Genomic DNA, 18,290 nt, shown 5'->3' on the forward strand with positions numbered 1-18,290 from the left:
CGCGCGCTCATCCTGAAGTAGTGGTATCGAGATAGTTGTTCTGCATGTTTGATCGTTCCGAAGCAAGCGTAGCACACCGTGTGTACAACACCATAGTTGTTCGTCCTACAGGATGGATCGCTACTAGGGTTGCATTATCGTAGCACAGGTGGAAGGAAGTAACTATCGACGCTTCCATATATCTGAGTAACCTCGACACGCCTTGTTGCATTACTCGTGCTGCAGGTTTATGTTGAGGCCTACTCTTTTTTGGTTATGGGTTCCTGGACTACCGATTGTGAGACGACTGCTCAACCGCTGAGTTCACCATGTCGACTACGTTCACTCTGGGCACCATTTTCCATGGAAGGATTAAGAGAAGGGAAAGTGTAATCATGTGGGGCAAGGAAACTGTATGGTGCAGGTGCCTGTCATTATCTCGTTTCTATATGAGTATCTCGAACAACAATGACGACCGCGACGATGACGACAATCTATACATGCCTCTTCATGTGCATCTCATCCAACCAAGCAACTTCATGGACGTCTCCTCCTCCCCAGAAAAGCCAACAAAGAAACGACTGTAAGGGTATAAACTTGCAAATACAAAACAACAGATCGCACAAGATCATCACTTTCTTCAGGATTACCTCTCTCTCTTTCCCCCATACACCTGTCCACCACTCGCGCCAGTCAGCCCCCATCACCTCACCTCCCAGAGTTCCTTCTTCATCGCTTCTTGGTGAAAGTAACCGCCACGGTAGCCAGGAGCAGAATGGCGATGAGAAGCATGAACGCACAGTCGGCAGTGCTCTCCCTGCACCGGCTGTTGAGGTAATGGATGCGGTCGCCCAAGTTCCAGCAGATGTCCCTCGCGTTCTTGGCGTTCAAGCAGCCGCCGTTGAAAAACGGGTTCTCGTACAGCTTCGCCCGGTTCTCCAGTGTGGTGTCCTGGCAGTCTGCATTCTTGATCTTGATTGCGAAAAGCTGTTTCCCCCGATGTCGTTAGCTAGTGATGACAGTTTCAAAAGAAGGGAAGCACTATGAGGGTTCTGGAGAGAGACACGTACGATGCCACCGGCAAGGTTGATCAAGATGAGGAGTCCGTCCATGGCCATGGTCATGATGCCCTGGAATTGGTCGAATACAGCGGCGGCTCCGCCGAGGATGGCACCTAGGATGGTGATGCCGCCGACGAAAGCAGCATAGCCAAACGATGCCGGGTAGCTGCCTATCCCTTGGCCCTTGATCAAGGTGACTGAAAGGCCGAGGACGACGATGGCGAAGATACCTTGGAAGGCCCTCAGGCCGAAGAAGATGAACTTGGACATGGTGGTTGGATTGTGCGTCTTTTGGAGGGGATAGCAGAACGAGTAGGTAGAGAGGATGTCTTTGGCGACTTGACTCGAGATGATATTAGAGATTAGGGGTGGATTTTGACAGGTGCGAGAGACTCGGGACTGAATTGCCGGTGTGGTTCCTGGTGATCTTTATAGCTTGCTACTTGGCGAGTGTAGACAGAGAGGAAGGGTAAGGGTAAGGTTATGATGTAGCAACAGCAAGCGTACACGAAAAAAGTGCAATTAAACGGATGCAGCCTTACGGATCCTCAACGGCCTAGTCAGTATGTAGTAGCTGGAGCAATGCTTGTGCAATTCGCTTCGTGGGGACTACAGTTTTAAAAAAAGAACTGGGAAGATTGTGAAGAAGAAGAATAGTAGATTCTGGGTAGGCTCACACACACGACAAGAGAAGAAGGCACCGCGTACATACATATATCCCCAACCAACTGCCACCACGGTGCGAGCAGCGAGAGAGCAAGGCATTGCTGATCCCAATACCCAATGCAAGCGCTCTCCGTTCACCGCAACTGAAACTCTTCACCTTGTTCATCCTATCCCCCATCCCATCATCAACGCCGTCGCCTTGATAATAATGAACATTAATGATCATGGTTTCACACAGCAAGCAGTATTGACATTGCCAGGCCCCCCGGCAACTACCCCTTACAACTGACCGGAATATGCAAAAGTCTTCACGACGCCATTGGCCCAGAGGGCTCGTCACGTTAGGCAGGCAACTGCACTCTCTGATCCTTCCGAGTCCCTGCCCTGACACGGGTGCGGCACCTCTCTGGGCGCCCATGCATACTGTTACTGTGTAGGTACAGTGGGATGAGGATCGGGAGTGGAGTTCAGGCCAGTAGTGGGGCTGTGTTGCTTGCCCAAGCGGGCGTGGTGTGTGTGCTGTAACTGCAGTTGTTGATTGTGTAAAACCTATCAACCGTCCCTCGCCCTCCCCCCGAAACAGGATGTAGACGATGCTGGTTGCAGGTGGGTTATGAAATGAATACTGGGGTTATGGGGGCTAAAAGAGAGGTAGAGTACGGATGGGCGGCCATAGAAGAGGGGACCTGCGCCACGGATCGACGGGCTCGCCTTGAAACAGTCGCGCAAGGCTGAGTGGCTAGGCGGCTACTCACGTCAATTTTGTTTTGGTGTTTTGGTTGCATTTGTTCGCCGTCTATTTCTCTTCTAGTGTCGCTCAATGAGATCGTTATACATGATAGGATGCTCGTGTTGCTCAGATCAGTCCATTTTTCCACAGACTAGGTCAAGGACTGCTGTGGTAGTAAGATCTATTCTAAGTACACAGGTATCCCGTACATGACGGCTGCTGCACCATTGAGGTACCTCAGGACACAGGCCTCTCTTCCTATACGAACGGCCTCATCAAGTCCCACGCCTCGCTCCTTTGCTACATTTGCAGGCGCCGACGGGCCATCGTCCTCGCCGCCTTGAGCACGCGCTTTTCTCCCCTTCTTGGTTGTGGTCGTCGCTCTGGCGCTTTCAACATCTGCCACAAACTGCGCGACCTTGCCTTTCCCTTTGCCCTTTTTTCCCGATTCGGCAGCCTCTTCAGCTTCGGACTTTTCTTGCCACAGACCCCAACATTCACCAGCTTTGATAGCGAATCGATCGCAGTCTTTGTCCGTAACATCCCAGAGCATACCCACCACAGCTGGGGCTCCAGCGGTAAGGTACGATGCTAGCATGCCGGAAGGTTCATAAATACCATTTTCAGAGAGATGGACAGACGAGCATCCAAAGAGAAACGTCGTAGCGCAAGCTGGCGTGTCTGCATCGTGGCCCGTGTAAAGTCGTCGAACCGATTTTGATCTCACATATTGTGCTCCGCTACCGTGACCAAAATATAGTACGAGCTCTTTCTGCTTCAAGGCGGCTTCAAATTCTTGCTCCGAGGGGCCGCGGTTATTGATATGCGCCCACGGACCTTGTAAGTCGTCCAATCGCGGCTTTAATGTTTTCAGCGTATGGCTCAAGTCCCCTGATGGATTCAAGATGCTCGTCCCTCCTGATTCTGCCGAAATGTAGTGGCCAGCAGGTGCGCTCTCGATTGTGCGAGACTGCTTTGCGCTTACGATGCGTTCGCGGAGAGCTGCAAGTGACGGTAATCGTGAGATTGAAAGCGACTGTAGACTTGGTAATGACTCCCATGGAAAAGTATGCAGATTGTTATCCAGAATGAGTATCGTATGTGCTGATTCTTTTGATGCGCCTTGTGCAAGATTTTGACAATCCGAGTGGTATGCGCGTAGGGCGTCAAGCGTCTCTATGACAATTGCATCGAAATCGATTTCGTCGTATGCGTTCCGTTCCCCGTTGAACTGCAGAATGTCCACGACAAAGTAGACAAGATCTGTTAGAGGCTCGTCTAAATCAACTTCCTCATTGTTGGCATCGCCTAGTCCAATGAAAAGTTCAAGCACTCCTGCATCCAAGGCAGTGTCTGGCCGACGTCCTTTCCCACGTCTGGATGGCAGGTGGCGATTCAATATGTTGTCAAACGCTTTGCGGAATCGGGCCAGCGAGTTTTGGCTTCGGGAGTTTTGCGAGAATATTCCTCGGAATCCACCAAGCCATATGTTTTCAATGTTGATGAGCAACTCTTCCAGCTTTTTGTCGAGAGCCTCGCGCTCTGCCCACCATTGAAGTCGCGCTTGCTTCGACGTCATGTCTTTCGCGGACCGGGTGCTGAAGTCGCTAAGCTCTATTATCTCTTCCAGTTCACGTTTCCCATCTTGGAAGCTGAATTCCTCCTCATCCATGTCCCGTGACGTGTGGCGTGCCACAGGCAAGCGCAAGACGAAAGGCAACCTCCCTGCTTCATATCTCGTTATGTATAGTTCATCGTGGGTTTCATTCAGAGCTAATGCAATCGCCGCCCATGATTCCGGTATGATATCGATGTACTGCCGTTGAAATTCGCCAGGAGATGCCAGAGTGAACCTTCTGCGATCCTCGAGATCTGGCCACTTGAGGCATTCGTCACGAGATAAGCTCTCTTTCTCAACCTCAATCGTTTGCTGGCTGTGACGAAGGGCGTTGCACTTTGGAATTTCTTTGCCCTATTAGCCACTACACTCACTGACAACACGATAGCAAACTTACCACTCATGTATGCAGCATATCCAGGGTGAACTGAGCCATTAACATTGCCACCCGAAACTGCAGATAGAAGTACTGTCACTTGTCCTAAAGCGAGAGATGCCTGTTGAAAATGGAAACTGGAGCCCGCTTGAGTACATAAAGCATGATACTCCAACAATCGTTCCCGGGCTTCTTGGAGTACAGCAATGAACCCTTCTTTTACGGACGACTTGGACTTCACACCCTTCGCTGGGGCAGCCGTCGTGATTACTCGTCTTGTTGTCAAAGATTCTGACATTCTGCGCATCTCAGATCCGATGGCAGGGAAGGCGATGGTTGATTCTGGTAGTGTATTGAGAGTCACATCCCGGCTGAGACCCTCCATGCCTCGCGAAATGAGTGCTTTGAAGTTGACCCACATGTGAAGGGCGCTTTTATCGGCATCTCGAACAAAAGTTTGCGCAAGCTCAACGAGCTTCAATGCCTCGGCGGTATTGTTTTGTGATAGTTCGGCTAGCGCTTTTCGTCTTGCTACATCTGCTCGAAGTTCTAGCAAGGGTGAGAATTCTTCTGTCACGATTGCCTGGTCAGGCAAAGGAGCTTTCACGGCCCTTTTCGGCACTCGAGATGTGCTTCTTGGAATAGGTTTTGCCTTGGGTTTGGCAGCCGGCTTCTCGGTGGATTTTGACGCGGGCTTCCTCCCCCTCGTTGGCCTTCGTCCCTGTGGTATAGCATCTGTGGCTGCCTCGAGCGCCAGTGTTGATAGTTTATCCGTCAACTCATCTACCCGTGCACCTGGAGAAGCATCAATACTGCGGAGGAATTCCGGCGCCGTAAGATCTTCTAACAGACGGTCTAGTTGCTCGTAGGCCGCAAGCTCGGCGTCGGTTTCATTGTCAATCTGAGCAATCCACGCAACGGAGGAGTAATAACAAGCGAGAGCTGAATGCTTGTACGAAGCAGATATTTCGAGAGCTTTCAGTGCAGCCTGCGCCTTATCGACTCTTCCACTCTGGGCCCAGTACTGTGCTAGAAGGCTGGATACCTCAACAAGGAAGGATTGAGACTTGGTCGCCAACGCGATCTTCTCGGCCTGTTCTGCGAAGTAGACAGCTTCTTGCAGCAATCCTTGCTGAGCGTAAACTACGGACTGCTGCAATAGACCGCGAAATAGAGAAGGCACTAAAGACCACAAATCTCGTCCATCGAGTGAGTCGTGAGTAGTTGACATGACAGATGGACCCCCCGATTCTGTTCTGACCGAGCTCGTTGGATCGAATTTGCTCTTATCGCTGGTAGATCTGCTTTCCAGAGCAGCCCATGTTCGCCGATTAAGAGCAACACACTGTTTCGCGTATCGTCCAGCATCCTTCAGATATCCATTCTTTGCGGCATGGAGCGAATGCACATAGCAGGCATCGGCAAGTATGGTGTTAGATCGAAGTCTCTCGGATAGACTTGTAGAAGATTTTTGCAGTTTGTTGAAATCTGTATCACTCCGCGCGAGCTCTTCGGCATCTGACAGTGTATGCTCGCATGCAGACAAATTACCAATGCTTAGCAAATACTCAGCGTAGGCGATGTACCATGTAAGTTTTCCTTCAGTTGATACAATACTAGTTTTCACTGTGGTCTCCGCCAAGGCAAAGATTTGGCCGGCCTTGCCTGCATAGCCCAGCCGAAGGTATAATATAGCCAATGTGCAACGACTAGTAACAAGACGAGTGCGATCGTTTTGTCCTTGTAGCACAAGTAGCTTGACGATTAATTGCAGCACAGATAAACAGAAGTATTCTTCGCCCTTTGCCAATAGATAGTTTACGGTCGTCTCCATTGCTTCCAGCCATTCTTCAGTATCGTCGACTTTGGCTGAAATGGCTTGCCAGGAAGCTAAGGAATCTGCGAAGTTGTGCCAAATGATCAGACATTGACGGAGCTCCTCTATTTGCGGCACTGCATTCATGATGGAAAACTTGAGTCGTACGAGAGCATCCAAATGTTCGGCGTACTCGAGCAGGCCATGGTCTTCTGTTGCTGTTTTCATCGTTTTCGGATCCAATGGCGGTACTTCTGGTAATAAACCTAAACTCAAAATACCAGGATGCTCTTGGGCCAAACGTATGAGCAGTCCGTACGCTCGTCGGTGACGAATGGGATAGATGCTAGGGTCATATAGATCCATCAACCGGGCACCGATAGCTCGAACTGAAGGATTGAATGCAGCGTCCCAGGTGCGATGCCTCGATAGCGTCTTCAGGTAGAGTGCAAGTTGCCATTCCAGAAGCGCACCTCGATCGGTGGATGAGAGATCTTGTTGATCGAAGAATGCCAGGTCGTTGTCATTCTTGAGCCCACGTTTGAGGACAGAGCGATGATAAGATTTGAGAATCCTTCCAAGTACTGATGTTGTGCTGTCAAGCTCAAATGGCTGCCGAATTGGTTGTGTAGAAGCCAGGCTGGCAGCGTCTTGCAACATTCCGGCTTCAATAAGATCTTGAATACATTGAAATAGTGCCGTAGACGCCTCAGAATCGTCGCCTTTGGCTTCCAAAGCATCGGCTAGCCTTTCGTACTTCATGGTGATCATTCCAGATCGCCGTTCAGCCAGTGATCGCTCCTGAAGCGTTCCAATAGAGAGCTGCATTGCAGCTATGGTGGCTGTCGAAAGCCCATGAACAGCTTTCAATTGCACATGCAGTGCCCAGTATGCATTTGATAGCTTGACGAAAGGGCACTGTAAATCGTCTGTAAGTCGTGCTTCATCGGGTCCCTCCCCAAAATGCCCCAAAAGTGTACTGCAGTCTGTGACAATGGTCTTGATCGACGTTAAATGTTCATCTGGGTCGGTAGTAATTGGCAATTTTGAGCACACACAGACAGTATCCACAATGCTTCGCATGTGCTTGCTAGCGATGTTTACGCGCTGTTTCCATTGCTCACTCGCAGGGACGTTATCGGGCTTGGGTGTAGCGAGAAATCGAATCGAGAACGCAAGTGTGGCCTTCACAATGTTCAAGACCACATCATTGGCAAGCTTCAGACCTGACTCTGTCTTTTCGCTTTGAAGTTTTGCTGCCAGAGCTCTGCTGACTACTCGCCTCAGAGCCTGTGCCTCAATGAACACGGCCTCAAGAGCAGTGGCCGAGCCCTCGACACAATTTTCCAGAGCTGCTTGTGCTGCTGCAATGCTGGCTTCTAATTCAGGTAGCACCGAGCCCTTGACGGAAGCATCTATAGACAGAGATGCGGCTCGTGCCAGCCGAGCAGCAGCTCTAGCAGCCGAGTGTTCAGTGGTGGATGTATCGGTGTTTCCTAACCACTGGAGTGCTTCTTGCGCTTGCCCCGCTGCTTGTGCCAGATCTCCAAGGATTCGAGAAGCGGAGAGCGTCGCCGCGCTTCGGCTTTGTGGTGCAGGATCCTCGGACGCGTTGAGATCGGTATAAATGAGTTTGGCAATCTTGTATCTCTTCTCGAAGGACAGTCTGGATCTTCTCGCAAATGCATTGAGACATTTGGATAGTGGCTCCAGTAGCTCCTTTTCATCATTTGGTTTGTGGCCGGCCAATGTCCACCACCGTTGACGTGTTTTGAAGGCCAGATGTTGTAGGGAAAGTACTGTGTCTGGGGTGGGATTTACATTGCTGTCATCGGCCGCTAGGTCTTCTGAGGTGGAAACACTGGGACACATCGACAATATCGTCTGGGCGAGCGATTCGAGTTGTCGGATAGCTCTAGCATCTCCTTTGGAAGCTTGAGCAGCATACCATGTCAGATTGGCCGGTGATCCTGGATTTGATAGTTTGAGCGAAGTCCAGGATTCCTCAATGACTTGGGGCCTTCTCATCCGTGCAATAATGCGCAATGTGTAGATCTGATGACTTATCACGATGGACAAGGCCGGGCTCTTGCGATCGACTTCTCCAAAGTCAAGCAGTGATGCTATGCTAACCTTCTCATCCTGGTTAGTAGTTGTCCTTTGGGGTGCCTTTGCTTTCAATTGTGACTTGGTGATCTTTTGTTCCTCCACGCCCAAAACCTTCTCCAACCGCTTCTTCAGTATCCTTAACTCCTTGAGCGCGATATTATCCAAGCCATGTGTCACCAGCTTTCCAACAAGAGCTAACATCCCATTCTCCAATTGCAAGGGTGATCCATCCGTTCCCGCGATCTTCATTGCTTCTGCTGTTCGCAAGTAGGCAAAGGCTGCCCTCGCGCATTCGGCGGTCGCTGGTAGGCCTGCATCCGATCCACCACCCTGGCCGGGCGAGGGCTTTGATTTTATTCGAGCATTCGTCGCTTGGTCTGCAGATAACTCTTGTAGGGGTCTCTGTGACTGTGGAGCGCACTTTGTGGATTGGGGCGCAACGTCTTCGGTGGTGGTGTTCGATTTCTGTGATTTTCGTATCGATTGGGCAGTCGGAGTAGCCCTCAGAGCATCAGAAAGAGTTTTAAGGGTGGTATTCGCAACTTCTGTGGCAAAAATGTATCTGTCTCGCGGTGTCAAGTCGTTCGAGGATTGCTTCGTCGCAGGTGCAGAAGCCGTGGCTCCGGTGGTTGCGCCCTTCCGTCGCGCTGTAGGTCTTGAACTGCGGGCAGCCAGAGCCTTGTTCGAGGTATTCTCCTTCTCAATAATTCCATCCGAGCCCAAGTCTAATAGCAATCTTATTTCGTTCAACGTTCTGGTCGTCGTGTGCTCGAGGGATCGAAGGTTTGTTTTAATGTTTTCGATGCGTGCTTGCGCGGTTTGTTGTTTATTCGCCATCGGGGGCTATTTTTCTAGGTGCTACTTTCTCCTATACGTCGTCGTAGCTTTAGAGAATATGGAAAATATACATTATCTATAAGGAGGTTTGAAGTTGATGCCCATCAACAGGTTGTACAAACAATAGACGCGATCGGATGTTTAGATCTAGCCTCTCCAAGGCTAGGCTGCCAAGCAACCGGTCCGGGTTCCCATCGCCTTGTCAGTAACCTTTATGCACTGCACAAATATCGCTATGCAAACACAATACTTATGCACAGATATTATACATGCACAAATATTTTTTATGCATTTTATGTACATATGTAGAGACACATTGATTAGGTCAATACTCGTTTAGCCGGTCTCTAAGTCTTGGCATTTGGTCCTTCAAGTGCATCAGTTTTCGATGGAATTCGAAAATTTACTCAATCGGGAAATTTAAATTTAGTCACATGACCAGCGAGGTGCATGAATTGCTTGGCATTTTGGTCCTTCAAATTTGACTGTTTTCGATGGAATTCGACAACCTACTCAATTAGGAAAGTTGAACTTCATCAAGGTGCACGAAATGCTTGGCATTTGGTCCTTCAAAATCAACGGTTTTCAATAGAAATCCAAGAACCTACTTAATTAGGCAATTTGAGCACTAGCTGAATTTTGGTATTTCGAAAACCTGCTCAATGAGGAAAGTTGAACACTGGACCACTGGGAGAGTTGCAAGATACAGAACACGACGTGGGGTCTCGATGTATCTGCCTTTAGATTACTTTAGATCTTGGTCCTCGATGCGGGCAGTTTTCGATGGAAAAATCGATCACTTGAACAGCGAATCTGAAGCTGTTAATTACTTTCAATTATCATTTATCGCCACTTGAAAGTTTCGATATTTTGGCCTTTCGAAGTTTCAAATTTTTGACACCGCGGATTTACATTCATCAGTCGCATATCACTACAGAAATCGAACATATATGTTCACCAACACTATTTTGGCGATTCTTATTCATAATTGGTATAGTGAAGCTCAACTATGTACATGTTTGAGATCTCGCTGCTCTCTGTTGTGCCAGGTTTACAACATAACCAGACCTACACCACCCATGTGCTTGTCGCTCGATTGATTCCTAGCATCGATGCCTCCAGGTAGGGGCTGTGCGCGGTAGTTGTAGAGGTAGTAGTGGAGTGAGCCATCGCCGGCGCCAAAGCGCTGTTCTTCGAGGAAAAGCGGGTTGTCAAGGAGAGTAAGGGCATTGAAAACGTCGAAGTTTTCCTAGATCTGTTAATTTCCTGTTGGGTCGAAATGGTATATGAAATCTTACCTTCTTTGCTAGGATCAACGCGTCCTTCATCAGAGAATTCAACCGTGGCTTCAAGAGAGACTCGTCGCCGCTGAAAGCCGCTTCCGTTGCATAGTAGAAGAGATATGCGGCCTTGATCACGTTGTGCTTCTTGTGGCCGATGACGGTGCTCTCAAGGTTGTAGAAAGAGAAGTAATCGGTGATCTTCTTGGTCTTTGGATCCTCGATGACATAGCTCCAGACCACTTGCTCCTTGGGTTTCTCTGCTGGGAACATCCAGTGCTCGAATTCGGTCTTGCTGAAGACCTGTGCCATATCCATGCGCGCCAAGTATCGTTTCAGTAGATCAAGGACAGCGTCGACATCCTTGGCCTCCATAACCCTGAGGCCGGGGGTAGAAGTGGTTTCTGGGAGCTTGTATCGGACGATTTGTCGTTGCTTGGTGCTACCGTGTGGAAGGGGAGAGAAGCCAACATCATACAGTTTCTCCCAGTCAAGAGATCGGTGGAAATAGCGACAGGTTGAGACAGGGGTAGGCAGTAGAGATCCGACAGTGTAGACAGCCTGGAAGACGCCTTCCACGTAGCAACGACGAGTAATCTCCTTGATAAGCACCGGGGCCAACCGTTTTGAGCGCAGCTTCTTGTGTACACAAAGGAAGTTGACTTCCGAGCAATTCAGGGTATTCTGACGAAGACGAAGTTGTATGGGGATTCCGGAGATGAAGGCTACCAGCTTTCCAGAGGCAGTGGCGCGAACGCCGACATGCCATTCCTTCTTCCAGCCAGGTGCTTTCAGGGCCCTATAAGCGGTTATGACATTGACCCGAATGGGGAACAGAGCGTGCATAGCTTACCAATTAAGGAAGGAAGGAGAGTATTTGAATCTGAACATGGCTTCTTGGTCCTCAACATAGTGGTTGGTGAGGAGATCATAGACCTCCTCCAGTTGCTTCTCGTCCTCAAGGTCCATAGTGACCCATTCGAAACCGGGGTACATGGGGCTAGGATTCTTGTCCACTCTCTCGATATCAATCTCCTTGATCGGACCATCCACGATCTTGTCCTTTCCGCTAGCCACCTCATCGAAGCTTAGAACAGGCTGCGTCTTCCAGAAAGCATGGCTGGCCATGTCCTTCTGGTTCTTGCCCTGTGGAGCGAGACCCGTCAACATCTCATTGATGTTGAGCTTCTTTATCAGCGACTCCAAATCCTTGGTTCCCTTTGCCTTCGACATCAATTCGTTCTTCAGCGCTGGGTTGGCCTCGAGAAGCATGTTCATTTGGTCCTTGCTCAAATGTTGACCTGCCGGCGATTCGGTGCTGGTGATCGGGTCCTTGCCCTTGCCTGCCAATGCATCCTTGATCTTGCGCTTGCGGCTCTTCTTCTTCTTCTCTGTGGCCTGGTCTCCTCCTTCTACAATTTCGTCTTCCTCGCTTTCGCTCTCTGCATCGGCGACATTTGCGTTCTTGCTCGATTCGGCGACAGCCTCGGCGGCGGCCTCGGCAGCAGCATCGGTATCAGCGAGTTTGGAGGCTTCTTGAGGCATCGTGGCGCGTCGTCGATTGTGGTGAATTAGAACTGTTTGGACAAGTTGGCCGCTGGCAAGGTTGTTCAAGCTACCATGTGGGGTTACAGTTTTGGCGGGGCACGCGTTGGTGCCTCGCTTCAGGATGTGACGTTGTCCTTATGCACCTTCTATATCATCGCCCTTTCCCTTCTCTTCGACCATTGAACATTCAATTATTCGCTTTCAGCGAATTCAGAGTGTTAAGATGAAGAGAATATTTCTTTCTCCCTTTCTACAATGTTCTCGCGCCTGAAATGCTTGAAATTTACACTTAAACGCTGACGTTAAATATATCATTACAATACATATAAAAAGTTCATACAGGAATGCCAGTAAAGGATATCAAACGCTTCGTGCCCTAAAGATGGCTTGCAGTGTCCCAAAACAGCCTTACAGAAAGTTTATGTTTCCATCTTCTCATTGACGACCCTTGACAGGAGACGGCAGCAACTCAACAGGCTCCCGGGAGGCCTCCATCTCGGCCAGTGTCGCCTCCGAAGAGAGCTCAACGCGCGCCGGAGCCTCATGTCTGTAATATTCATTGTCGACCTTCTCAGGAACGACGGGTCGTTTTCCCTTCCCCTTTCCTTTATCTTCTCCTTTTCTTCTTCTCCCTCTGCAGAGGAAGAAAACGAGCGCAGCGCAAATCACGATGAACCCAACTCCGCCGATAGCGATGCCTGCTATGGCAGGAGTCGAGATGCCGTTTGCGCTCTTTCCCCCAGGATTATTATCGTTTGGATTACCGAGACTTTGCGTTGGCGATGTCGATGCAGAGGTTAGACTTGTACTGGACATCGATGACGACGTACTCGTAGTGGCGACCTTTTTCTGCATTGTCAGACAATCTCTAGATGGCAGCACCTGCCTATGATCAGGAAGGACGAGGAAAAGACATCACTGACCTCGAAGTTCGGCACATCGGTGAACATGCCCCCGTCCTTGGGCCTCTCTGCCGATGGATTCACTTGGATATCCCAAAGCGCATTCTCCTTGCTCGTCTGCATGCCCGGGACTGTGTTCAATTCGCTCAGTGCCAGGTAACTTTCGTTTCCCAACAGCCCGTTCGTCCAGAGCCACCCATCGTCACCTTGCCTCGTCAGCGTCCACTGCTGTCCCAGCGACCCGGACGATCGCATCATCCGCGGGACGGATCGGTCGTTGATGTCTATGCCGAGTTGCCATGGTGAAAGGTAGTCGTAGTTGCGGATGAAGAATCGGCCGCCCTGGAAGTAGAACTGCCAGTTTCCCGAAGACAACCCTTCTTCTGTGACGTTGATGTCTCCTGGTCGGTTTATCCCGCTGGTAAGGAATCGTTTGGGATACACTTTGGCGTGGATCGTGTAGTAGTAGTTATCGTCGAACGGTGGCAGTGTCTGTCGTGACTCTAACAGGCCGGACTCCATCCCAGCGACCAAGTGAAGACGGAAAGGCTGCTTATATCACGACGCGATATCCCGCGCACTCACGACGGGAAGGAGGGAAGAGTACTTAAGTAAGTATCGTGAGGGTGCAGTGAATCCCCCTGTCAGCACAATAAACCCCAACTGCTGAGGTGCTCCAACGCATTGAATCGGGGGCTTATGGAAAAACCTGTTGCAAGTGGCGCCCCCATTATCGGCGACAGTTCCATTAACGGTCCTCAGTCGCTTATGGGGGAACCAAAGTTTGAATCCTCCCCGTATGTCGTTGCGCTTCGGGCGCTCGTTTGTCTTGAGCATCGTCACGTCTCCCAAAGCACTTTCTAGGCTGCAATATGCCTGCCCGGGCCTGGCCAGCAACTTGATTTCCACCAACATCGCCGAAGGAACCGTCAGCTTCGAATGATTGGGAGTGATGTAGTGGAAGAATGTGATTGATGTTATTCGGACCCCACCGAAAGAGCGAACCCAACCCCTTCAATGCATGCATGCATGGAATCACCGGTCACCCCTGGTGTGCATGCCCACCCGATCGAATACGGCAAGTAAGCGAACTCACAATTGCTTGGATCTGTCTTTGAAAGAAGGCAAAATCGTAGTGTAATCTAGATCGATGATCTGAACTGCTATGGTGGACCACATTAATTAGAGAACTCGGGGAAAAGATCGCACAAGGATATAATATCTTGTCCTGGTAGTGGATCAATAACGAGATTCGATCGCGCGGATGGTAGCGACTATGTACCTAGATTTGAAACGTTCGTATCGGAAACCCAACATCTGGCTTCAATCTCAATCTCCGTTAACCAGTTTTCTGGAAATACGTTAGATGCTAAGATGGTGTATCTCCGCATGCACGCAACGGGTTTGCATGGGATATGGTGTTACAAGATCCTCTCACCCTTGGCCCCTTCGCGTATGCTCACCGGTGAATGATTATCTACGCTCGAAACAAGGAGAATTATGTCATGCGTCTACTCAATGGTACACAGGACATGCGCGTGTATGCATATGTGTGTGTGGAAATAGCGTGGATTGCATGTCTCGCGACCTGGAAACGTAGATGCACTTTGTAGGCTTATATGCTTGAGGAAACAGGCTTTGTTGAGCTATATTACAACCCGAATAGTATGCAACTTTATTCAGATATCAATTCACTCCCGTATAGAGTAGTTTGTCCCTCAAGTAATAAGCACAGTAAAATAAAAATTCCCAACACTCCAAATATCGCAGATGTTCTTTGTTTTCCAAAGAGGGGAGCAAAGTCGACAATATCCGCCGTCCGTCCTCCTTCTGCTATAAGATTATTCATGGAGAAATCGCTAGCTTCAAATGTTCTCCCATATGTATGGTCCGGAAATTTAACGCCTGATGATTATTTCCCAGTAGTTGTTAGAAAAGACGAAATCGAAGACGCGAGAAACGAGAAACGAGAAACGAGAAACGCCGTATATGTAAACGTTCAAAGGGATTTTGGGGCGATGGTCATTAAAGTCTTCATTTCTAAAAACTTCTGGTGAAAAGAGAAGAAAAAAAAAACGGGTTGGCGGTGGTATTCATAAAGGAGTGGGTGGCCGTAGGTAGTGTAAATGGTTCAGATGGTAAATTCTACACTTTTGTTGCATCCTTTGCGTATCAAGCGGTGGGCGATGGATCTTGTCACCTGAAAGGGTTCGTCTGCCTGCTGCCATCGGCAGAGGTGGGTTCGGGAGTGACTTGGATACTGGGCAAGCGTTCAATAGTGGGCAGCTGAGGAGCTCGAGTCGTTACGGGGCTTTCATAATTCGGCGGGTCTTCGTATGCTGGTGCATCTTCTCTAGGGATGTCGATGCTGGGGATGGGCGTCGCACCACGGCTGACGGAGCGCGATCGTGATCGTGATCGTGGGCGCGAGAGGGAAACGACTTCGAATTCATCACTCGTGTTTGCGCTACGAGTATGCACGGCGTCTGGGAACTCGAAGTCGTCGGAGCCGCGAGAGGATACAGACAGAACGGAGGAGGCGGATGTAACTCGGTGGTGATGGCTCGTTCCCAATGTGTTGTTGGAAACTGCTCTGCTGTGACCGCTTTGTCCGGATATGGAAGCTGCAGAGTCAAGAAGTGGCCGGTTGTCACTTTCCGTCGAGTTTGCTCTCAAGCGAGTGCCGTCGTGTCGCGCTACACCAAGATCACCATACTGAACACTCGAGACTCTTCGTTCGCGGTTCGCCGCCTGGTGGTCTGCGATCAGCATCTGCGATCTCGATAACTCTGCCGCAGCTTCTGTTCTCCTTCGGATCTCCGCCATTGCTTGGGTATCACCTCGCAGTCTGGCTTCTCTTCGTGCCTGCCGACGCTCTTCTCGTTCCTGGGCTTCGGTACGACGAGCTAATCGGATCTGGTAGAGAGAGTCCATCTCTTGCTCTCGTCTTGCCTCCTCATCCTCTTGTGTCTCTGGGAACTCCACGACCGTGTCGACACCACCTCTTTCTCCCTCTCTAGCCAGGATTCTCTCATTCTCGCGGGCAGCCAGCGAGTAAGCAGGCAGTGTCATAACGCTTCGCACCGAGGTATTCCTATCGACTCCGGCAGTCTCGTTCTGTTGTCGTTCCGGGTCCGACTGCAGGCCCGCCGTTTCGCGAGAGACACTTTCCTGCCGACTGTGGCCTCGACCGAGTTCATTGTTGTCCTGAAGATTTGTAGAGTACTCTCCGCGAGAGTTCTGCTGTCCCCACCAACCCCGGCCGAACCATCCTGGGAGTTGGTCTTGCTTGTTCTTCTTCTTCTTTTTCGTTCGGTACTTGGTCGTGACGAGGTATGTGATGATGAGGATGGCGAAGACGGTTACAGCTATGATTGCAATCTGTGCAAGAGCAAGACGGGGTTTCTGTCAGCGGATGCGCTCTACCGAGACAACGCCACCCTTTCACGAGGGCATTGCATGGAATAAAACGGATTGCAGCTCAAGTCGAACATACCACGATGAAAGAGTTGCTAGACTTTTTGTCGTCTCTTGGAACCAATGCTCTCGCGGCATGGTCCCTTGCATGATCAGGTAACAGCATGGTGGCCGCGGTTCGACGCTGGAGTGTAACCATGCAATGAGCGAGAACAATGGGTGACCCCTTTGCGTTCCGTCTGTTCCTTCTTCCTTCCCTCACAGTCCGATAACCAAAAAAGTGCACACAGAAGCTCTCGAAGGTCAATGAAGTCAGAAGAGAAGCGAAAGAGTGGGAAAGAAAGTGGAGCGCAAGCAAGCTACACCAGCCCAGAGCGGTCGCACCCGCTAAATCCGAGCTACAGATGGATAACTCGCCGAATGTGGTTTGGGGAGGGTATTGAGGCCGCTGCTTCCAGCCGCGCGGTGTTCGAGTAGCGAGTTCGTGGGGCTCTTCGTGACAGCGAAGAGGCAGTTATGAAGAATGAGGGTATGCACAAGGACCAATGTAGGTAGTAGGATGAAGAGGGTAGAGAGTCCGTCGTTCGTAAGGAGGACTTTCCAGAGTCTAGTTCTCATGGGGGGGAAAACCCGCCGGGGCTGAGGTACACAGACACCAGACGGCAGGGCAGCTGGTAAGGTTGTGCGCTGCGCCGTAGAGACCAGCTTGGCGTGGCTTATTTGGCCGGGTCTATCTCCATAATCCTGATCGAAAGCAGCAAAAGGCAGCAGAGGAGAGCGAGGAGAGTGGCTGTGATGATTCCCACCCCGGCGTCGCAACGGATTCTCAATTGGTCGTTGCATGCGAAAGCTCTTTTGTAAGGCCCTCCGAGAAACGTCTCTTGCTCACCCACAACGTCATTCCAAATCCAGGGAGATTCTTCCTACAAATTGATCACCGAACATGCCTATGAAGATTCTAATTAACGACAACGGGGCAATGATGCATGGGTTCTAGCAATGGACAGCGATTGACAGGCATTGAAGCTCCGCTGCCAAACCGAATCTGGGGATGGACTGGATGGGCCGAGTTTCTATATTTGGGGGTTCGTTGTCGGTAGACTAATACTAATTTCAACCTCCTACCAAATGTCCATCAGCCAATGGCATCTTCCCGTCTACCACTTCTCATCTGTCGCACTACTTGTACATGCCCAAACCTTACCCGACTATGAGCATTCTGTCCGCCCTCGACATGTTGAAAACGTCATGAATCATTCTTTTTCTTTCCTTTTCATGGTGTTCTGTAAATGATTATCTACGCCGTACCTGCCAACCATTACAAAAGAGAGTATCCTTCATATCGGTAAGACTCAACCCCTTAGTCCACGGTTCGTGGTACCCAGCGTCTAACAGTTCATGCGTGCGTGTGTAATACGTGTGTGCCCTGTGAGCACATACATAGCGTGCGCGCATGTGATTCGAACGTGTTTGGTGCCCGAATATGATACTCACTACGTACCACATAGCTCTATATTGCTTCAAGAATTCCCTATCGGTGATCAATTGCTGTGTGATGGATACTACGCAAATTGAGGTAACGAGGGGGTATTATTATGTTGTTTTTCCTCTCTTCTTCTTCTTTCTAATCGACCAATTCTTCCTGCTATTTCGCATCTCGTATCTCATAGTCATCATACCCCACAGACGTACTCTTTTCCATTTCTCATGTTGGTGTAGGTCTGAAACGACGAGGGGAAATGATGGCAAATAGCCATCCTGGGCAGCGTGCATCGCAGCTTGGGTATGAAATCCCACTAGCCCTGACCATCTAGTAATTATAATTCTTTGTTAAGCCTCTCGATGTCTTACAAGATTTTGGCCTTATATGTTATCCGAAATTGAATGTTCTAAATATTCGTGAAGCTGCCTTGATTTTTCTGAACAATGAACAAAGGATAATCAAGGAACA

General features: G+C 49.9%; 7 protein-coding genes across 7 annotated transcripts; all 7 read right to left on the reverse strand.

Annotated features, from left to right (window-relative positions):
* Positions 1-708: 708 nt before the first annotated feature.
* Positions 709-1,310, reverse strand: BU24DRAFT_404967 (uncharacterized protein; the record flags this gene model as incomplete). The annotated part of the gene is made up of 2 exons (XM_033525673.1): positions 709-951; positions 1,050-1,310. 2 exons carry the CDS (start codon positions 1,308-1,310, stop codon positions 709-711), a joined length of 504 nt encoding a protein of 167 aa, XP_033390389.1.
* BU24DRAFT_36519 (uncharacterized protein) lies at positions 1,191-2,370 on the reverse strand. The gene is made up of 3 exons (XM_033524267.1): positions 1,718-2,370; positions 1,271-1,577; positions 1,191-1,223 (listed from the first exon to the last, which is right to left on the reverse strand). The coding sequence occupies exons 1-2, from the start codon at positions 2,122-2,124 to the stop codon at positions 1,403-1,405; spliced, it is 582 nt and encodes a 193-aa protein (XP_033390390.1). The 5' UTR covers positions 2,125-2,370; the 3' UTR covers positions 1,191-1,223; positions 1,271-1,402.
* Positions 2,371-2,617: 247 nt separating this feature from the next.
* Positions 2,618-9,262, reverse strand: BU24DRAFT_384489 (uncharacterized protein; the record flags this gene model as incomplete). The annotated part of the gene is made up of 2 exons (XM_033524847.1): positions 4,452-9,262; positions 2,618-4,401 (listed from the first exon to the last, which is right to left on the reverse strand). Exons 1-2 carry the CDS (start codon positions 9,190-9,192, stop codon positions 2,618-2,620), a joined length of 6,525 nt encoding a protein of 2,174 aa, XP_033390391.1. The 5' UTR covers positions 9,193-9,262.
* An 833-nt stretch (positions 9,263-10,095) lies between these two features.
* Positions 10,096-12,069, reverse strand: BU24DRAFT_488352 (glycylpeptide N-tetradecanoyltransferas-like protein). Its single transcript, XM_033533542.1, has 3 exons — positions 11,326-12,069; positions 10,491-11,271; positions 10,096-10,441 (listed from the first exon to the last, which is right to left on the reverse strand). Exons 1-3 carry the CDS (start codon positions 12,015-12,017, stop codon positions 10,244-10,246), a joined length of 1,671 nt encoding a protein of 556 aa, XP_033390392.1. The 5' UTR covers positions 12,018-12,069; the 3' UTR covers positions 10,096-10,243.
* Positions 12,070-12,373: 304 nt separating this feature from the next.
* BU24DRAFT_36572 (uncharacterized protein) lies at positions 12,374-13,566 on the reverse strand. Its single transcript, XM_033524277.1, has 2 exons — positions 12,944-13,566; positions 12,374-12,863 (listed from the first exon to the last, which is right to left on the reverse strand). Exons 1-2 carry the CDS (start codon positions 13,442-13,444, stop codon positions 12,456-12,458), a joined length of 909 nt encoding a protein of 302 aa, XP_033390393.1. The 5' UTR covers positions 13,445-13,566; the 3' UTR covers positions 12,374-12,455.
* A 1,552-nt stretch (positions 13,567-15,118) lies between these two features.
* Positions 15,119-16,303, reverse strand: BU24DRAFT_338904 (uncharacterized protein; the record flags this gene model as incomplete). The annotated part of the gene is made up of 1 exon (XM_033523153.1): positions 15,119-16,303. A coding segment is annotated over one exon (1,185 nt), but the record flags the coding sequence as incomplete, so codon positions are not given.
* Positions 16,304-16,558: 255 nt separating this feature from the next.
* BU24DRAFT_36601 (uncharacterized protein) lies at positions 16,559-17,388 on the reverse strand. Its single transcript, XM_033524296.1, has one exon. The coding sequence runs from the start codon at positions 17,180-17,182 to the stop codon at positions 16,727-16,729; it is 456 nt and encodes a 151-aa protein (XP_033390395.1). The 5' UTR covers positions 17,183-17,388; the 3' UTR covers positions 16,559-16,726.
* Positions 17,389-18,290: the final 902 nt, after the last annotated feature.

This window comes from Aaosphaeria arxii (assembly GCF_010015735.1).
Source record: "Aaosphaeria arxii CBS 175.79 unplaced genomic scaffold BU24scaffold_1, whole genome shotgun sequence".
NCBI classification, from domain to species: Eukaryota; Fungi; Ascomycota; class Dothideomycetes; order Pleosporales; genus Aaosphaeria; species Aaosphaeria arxii.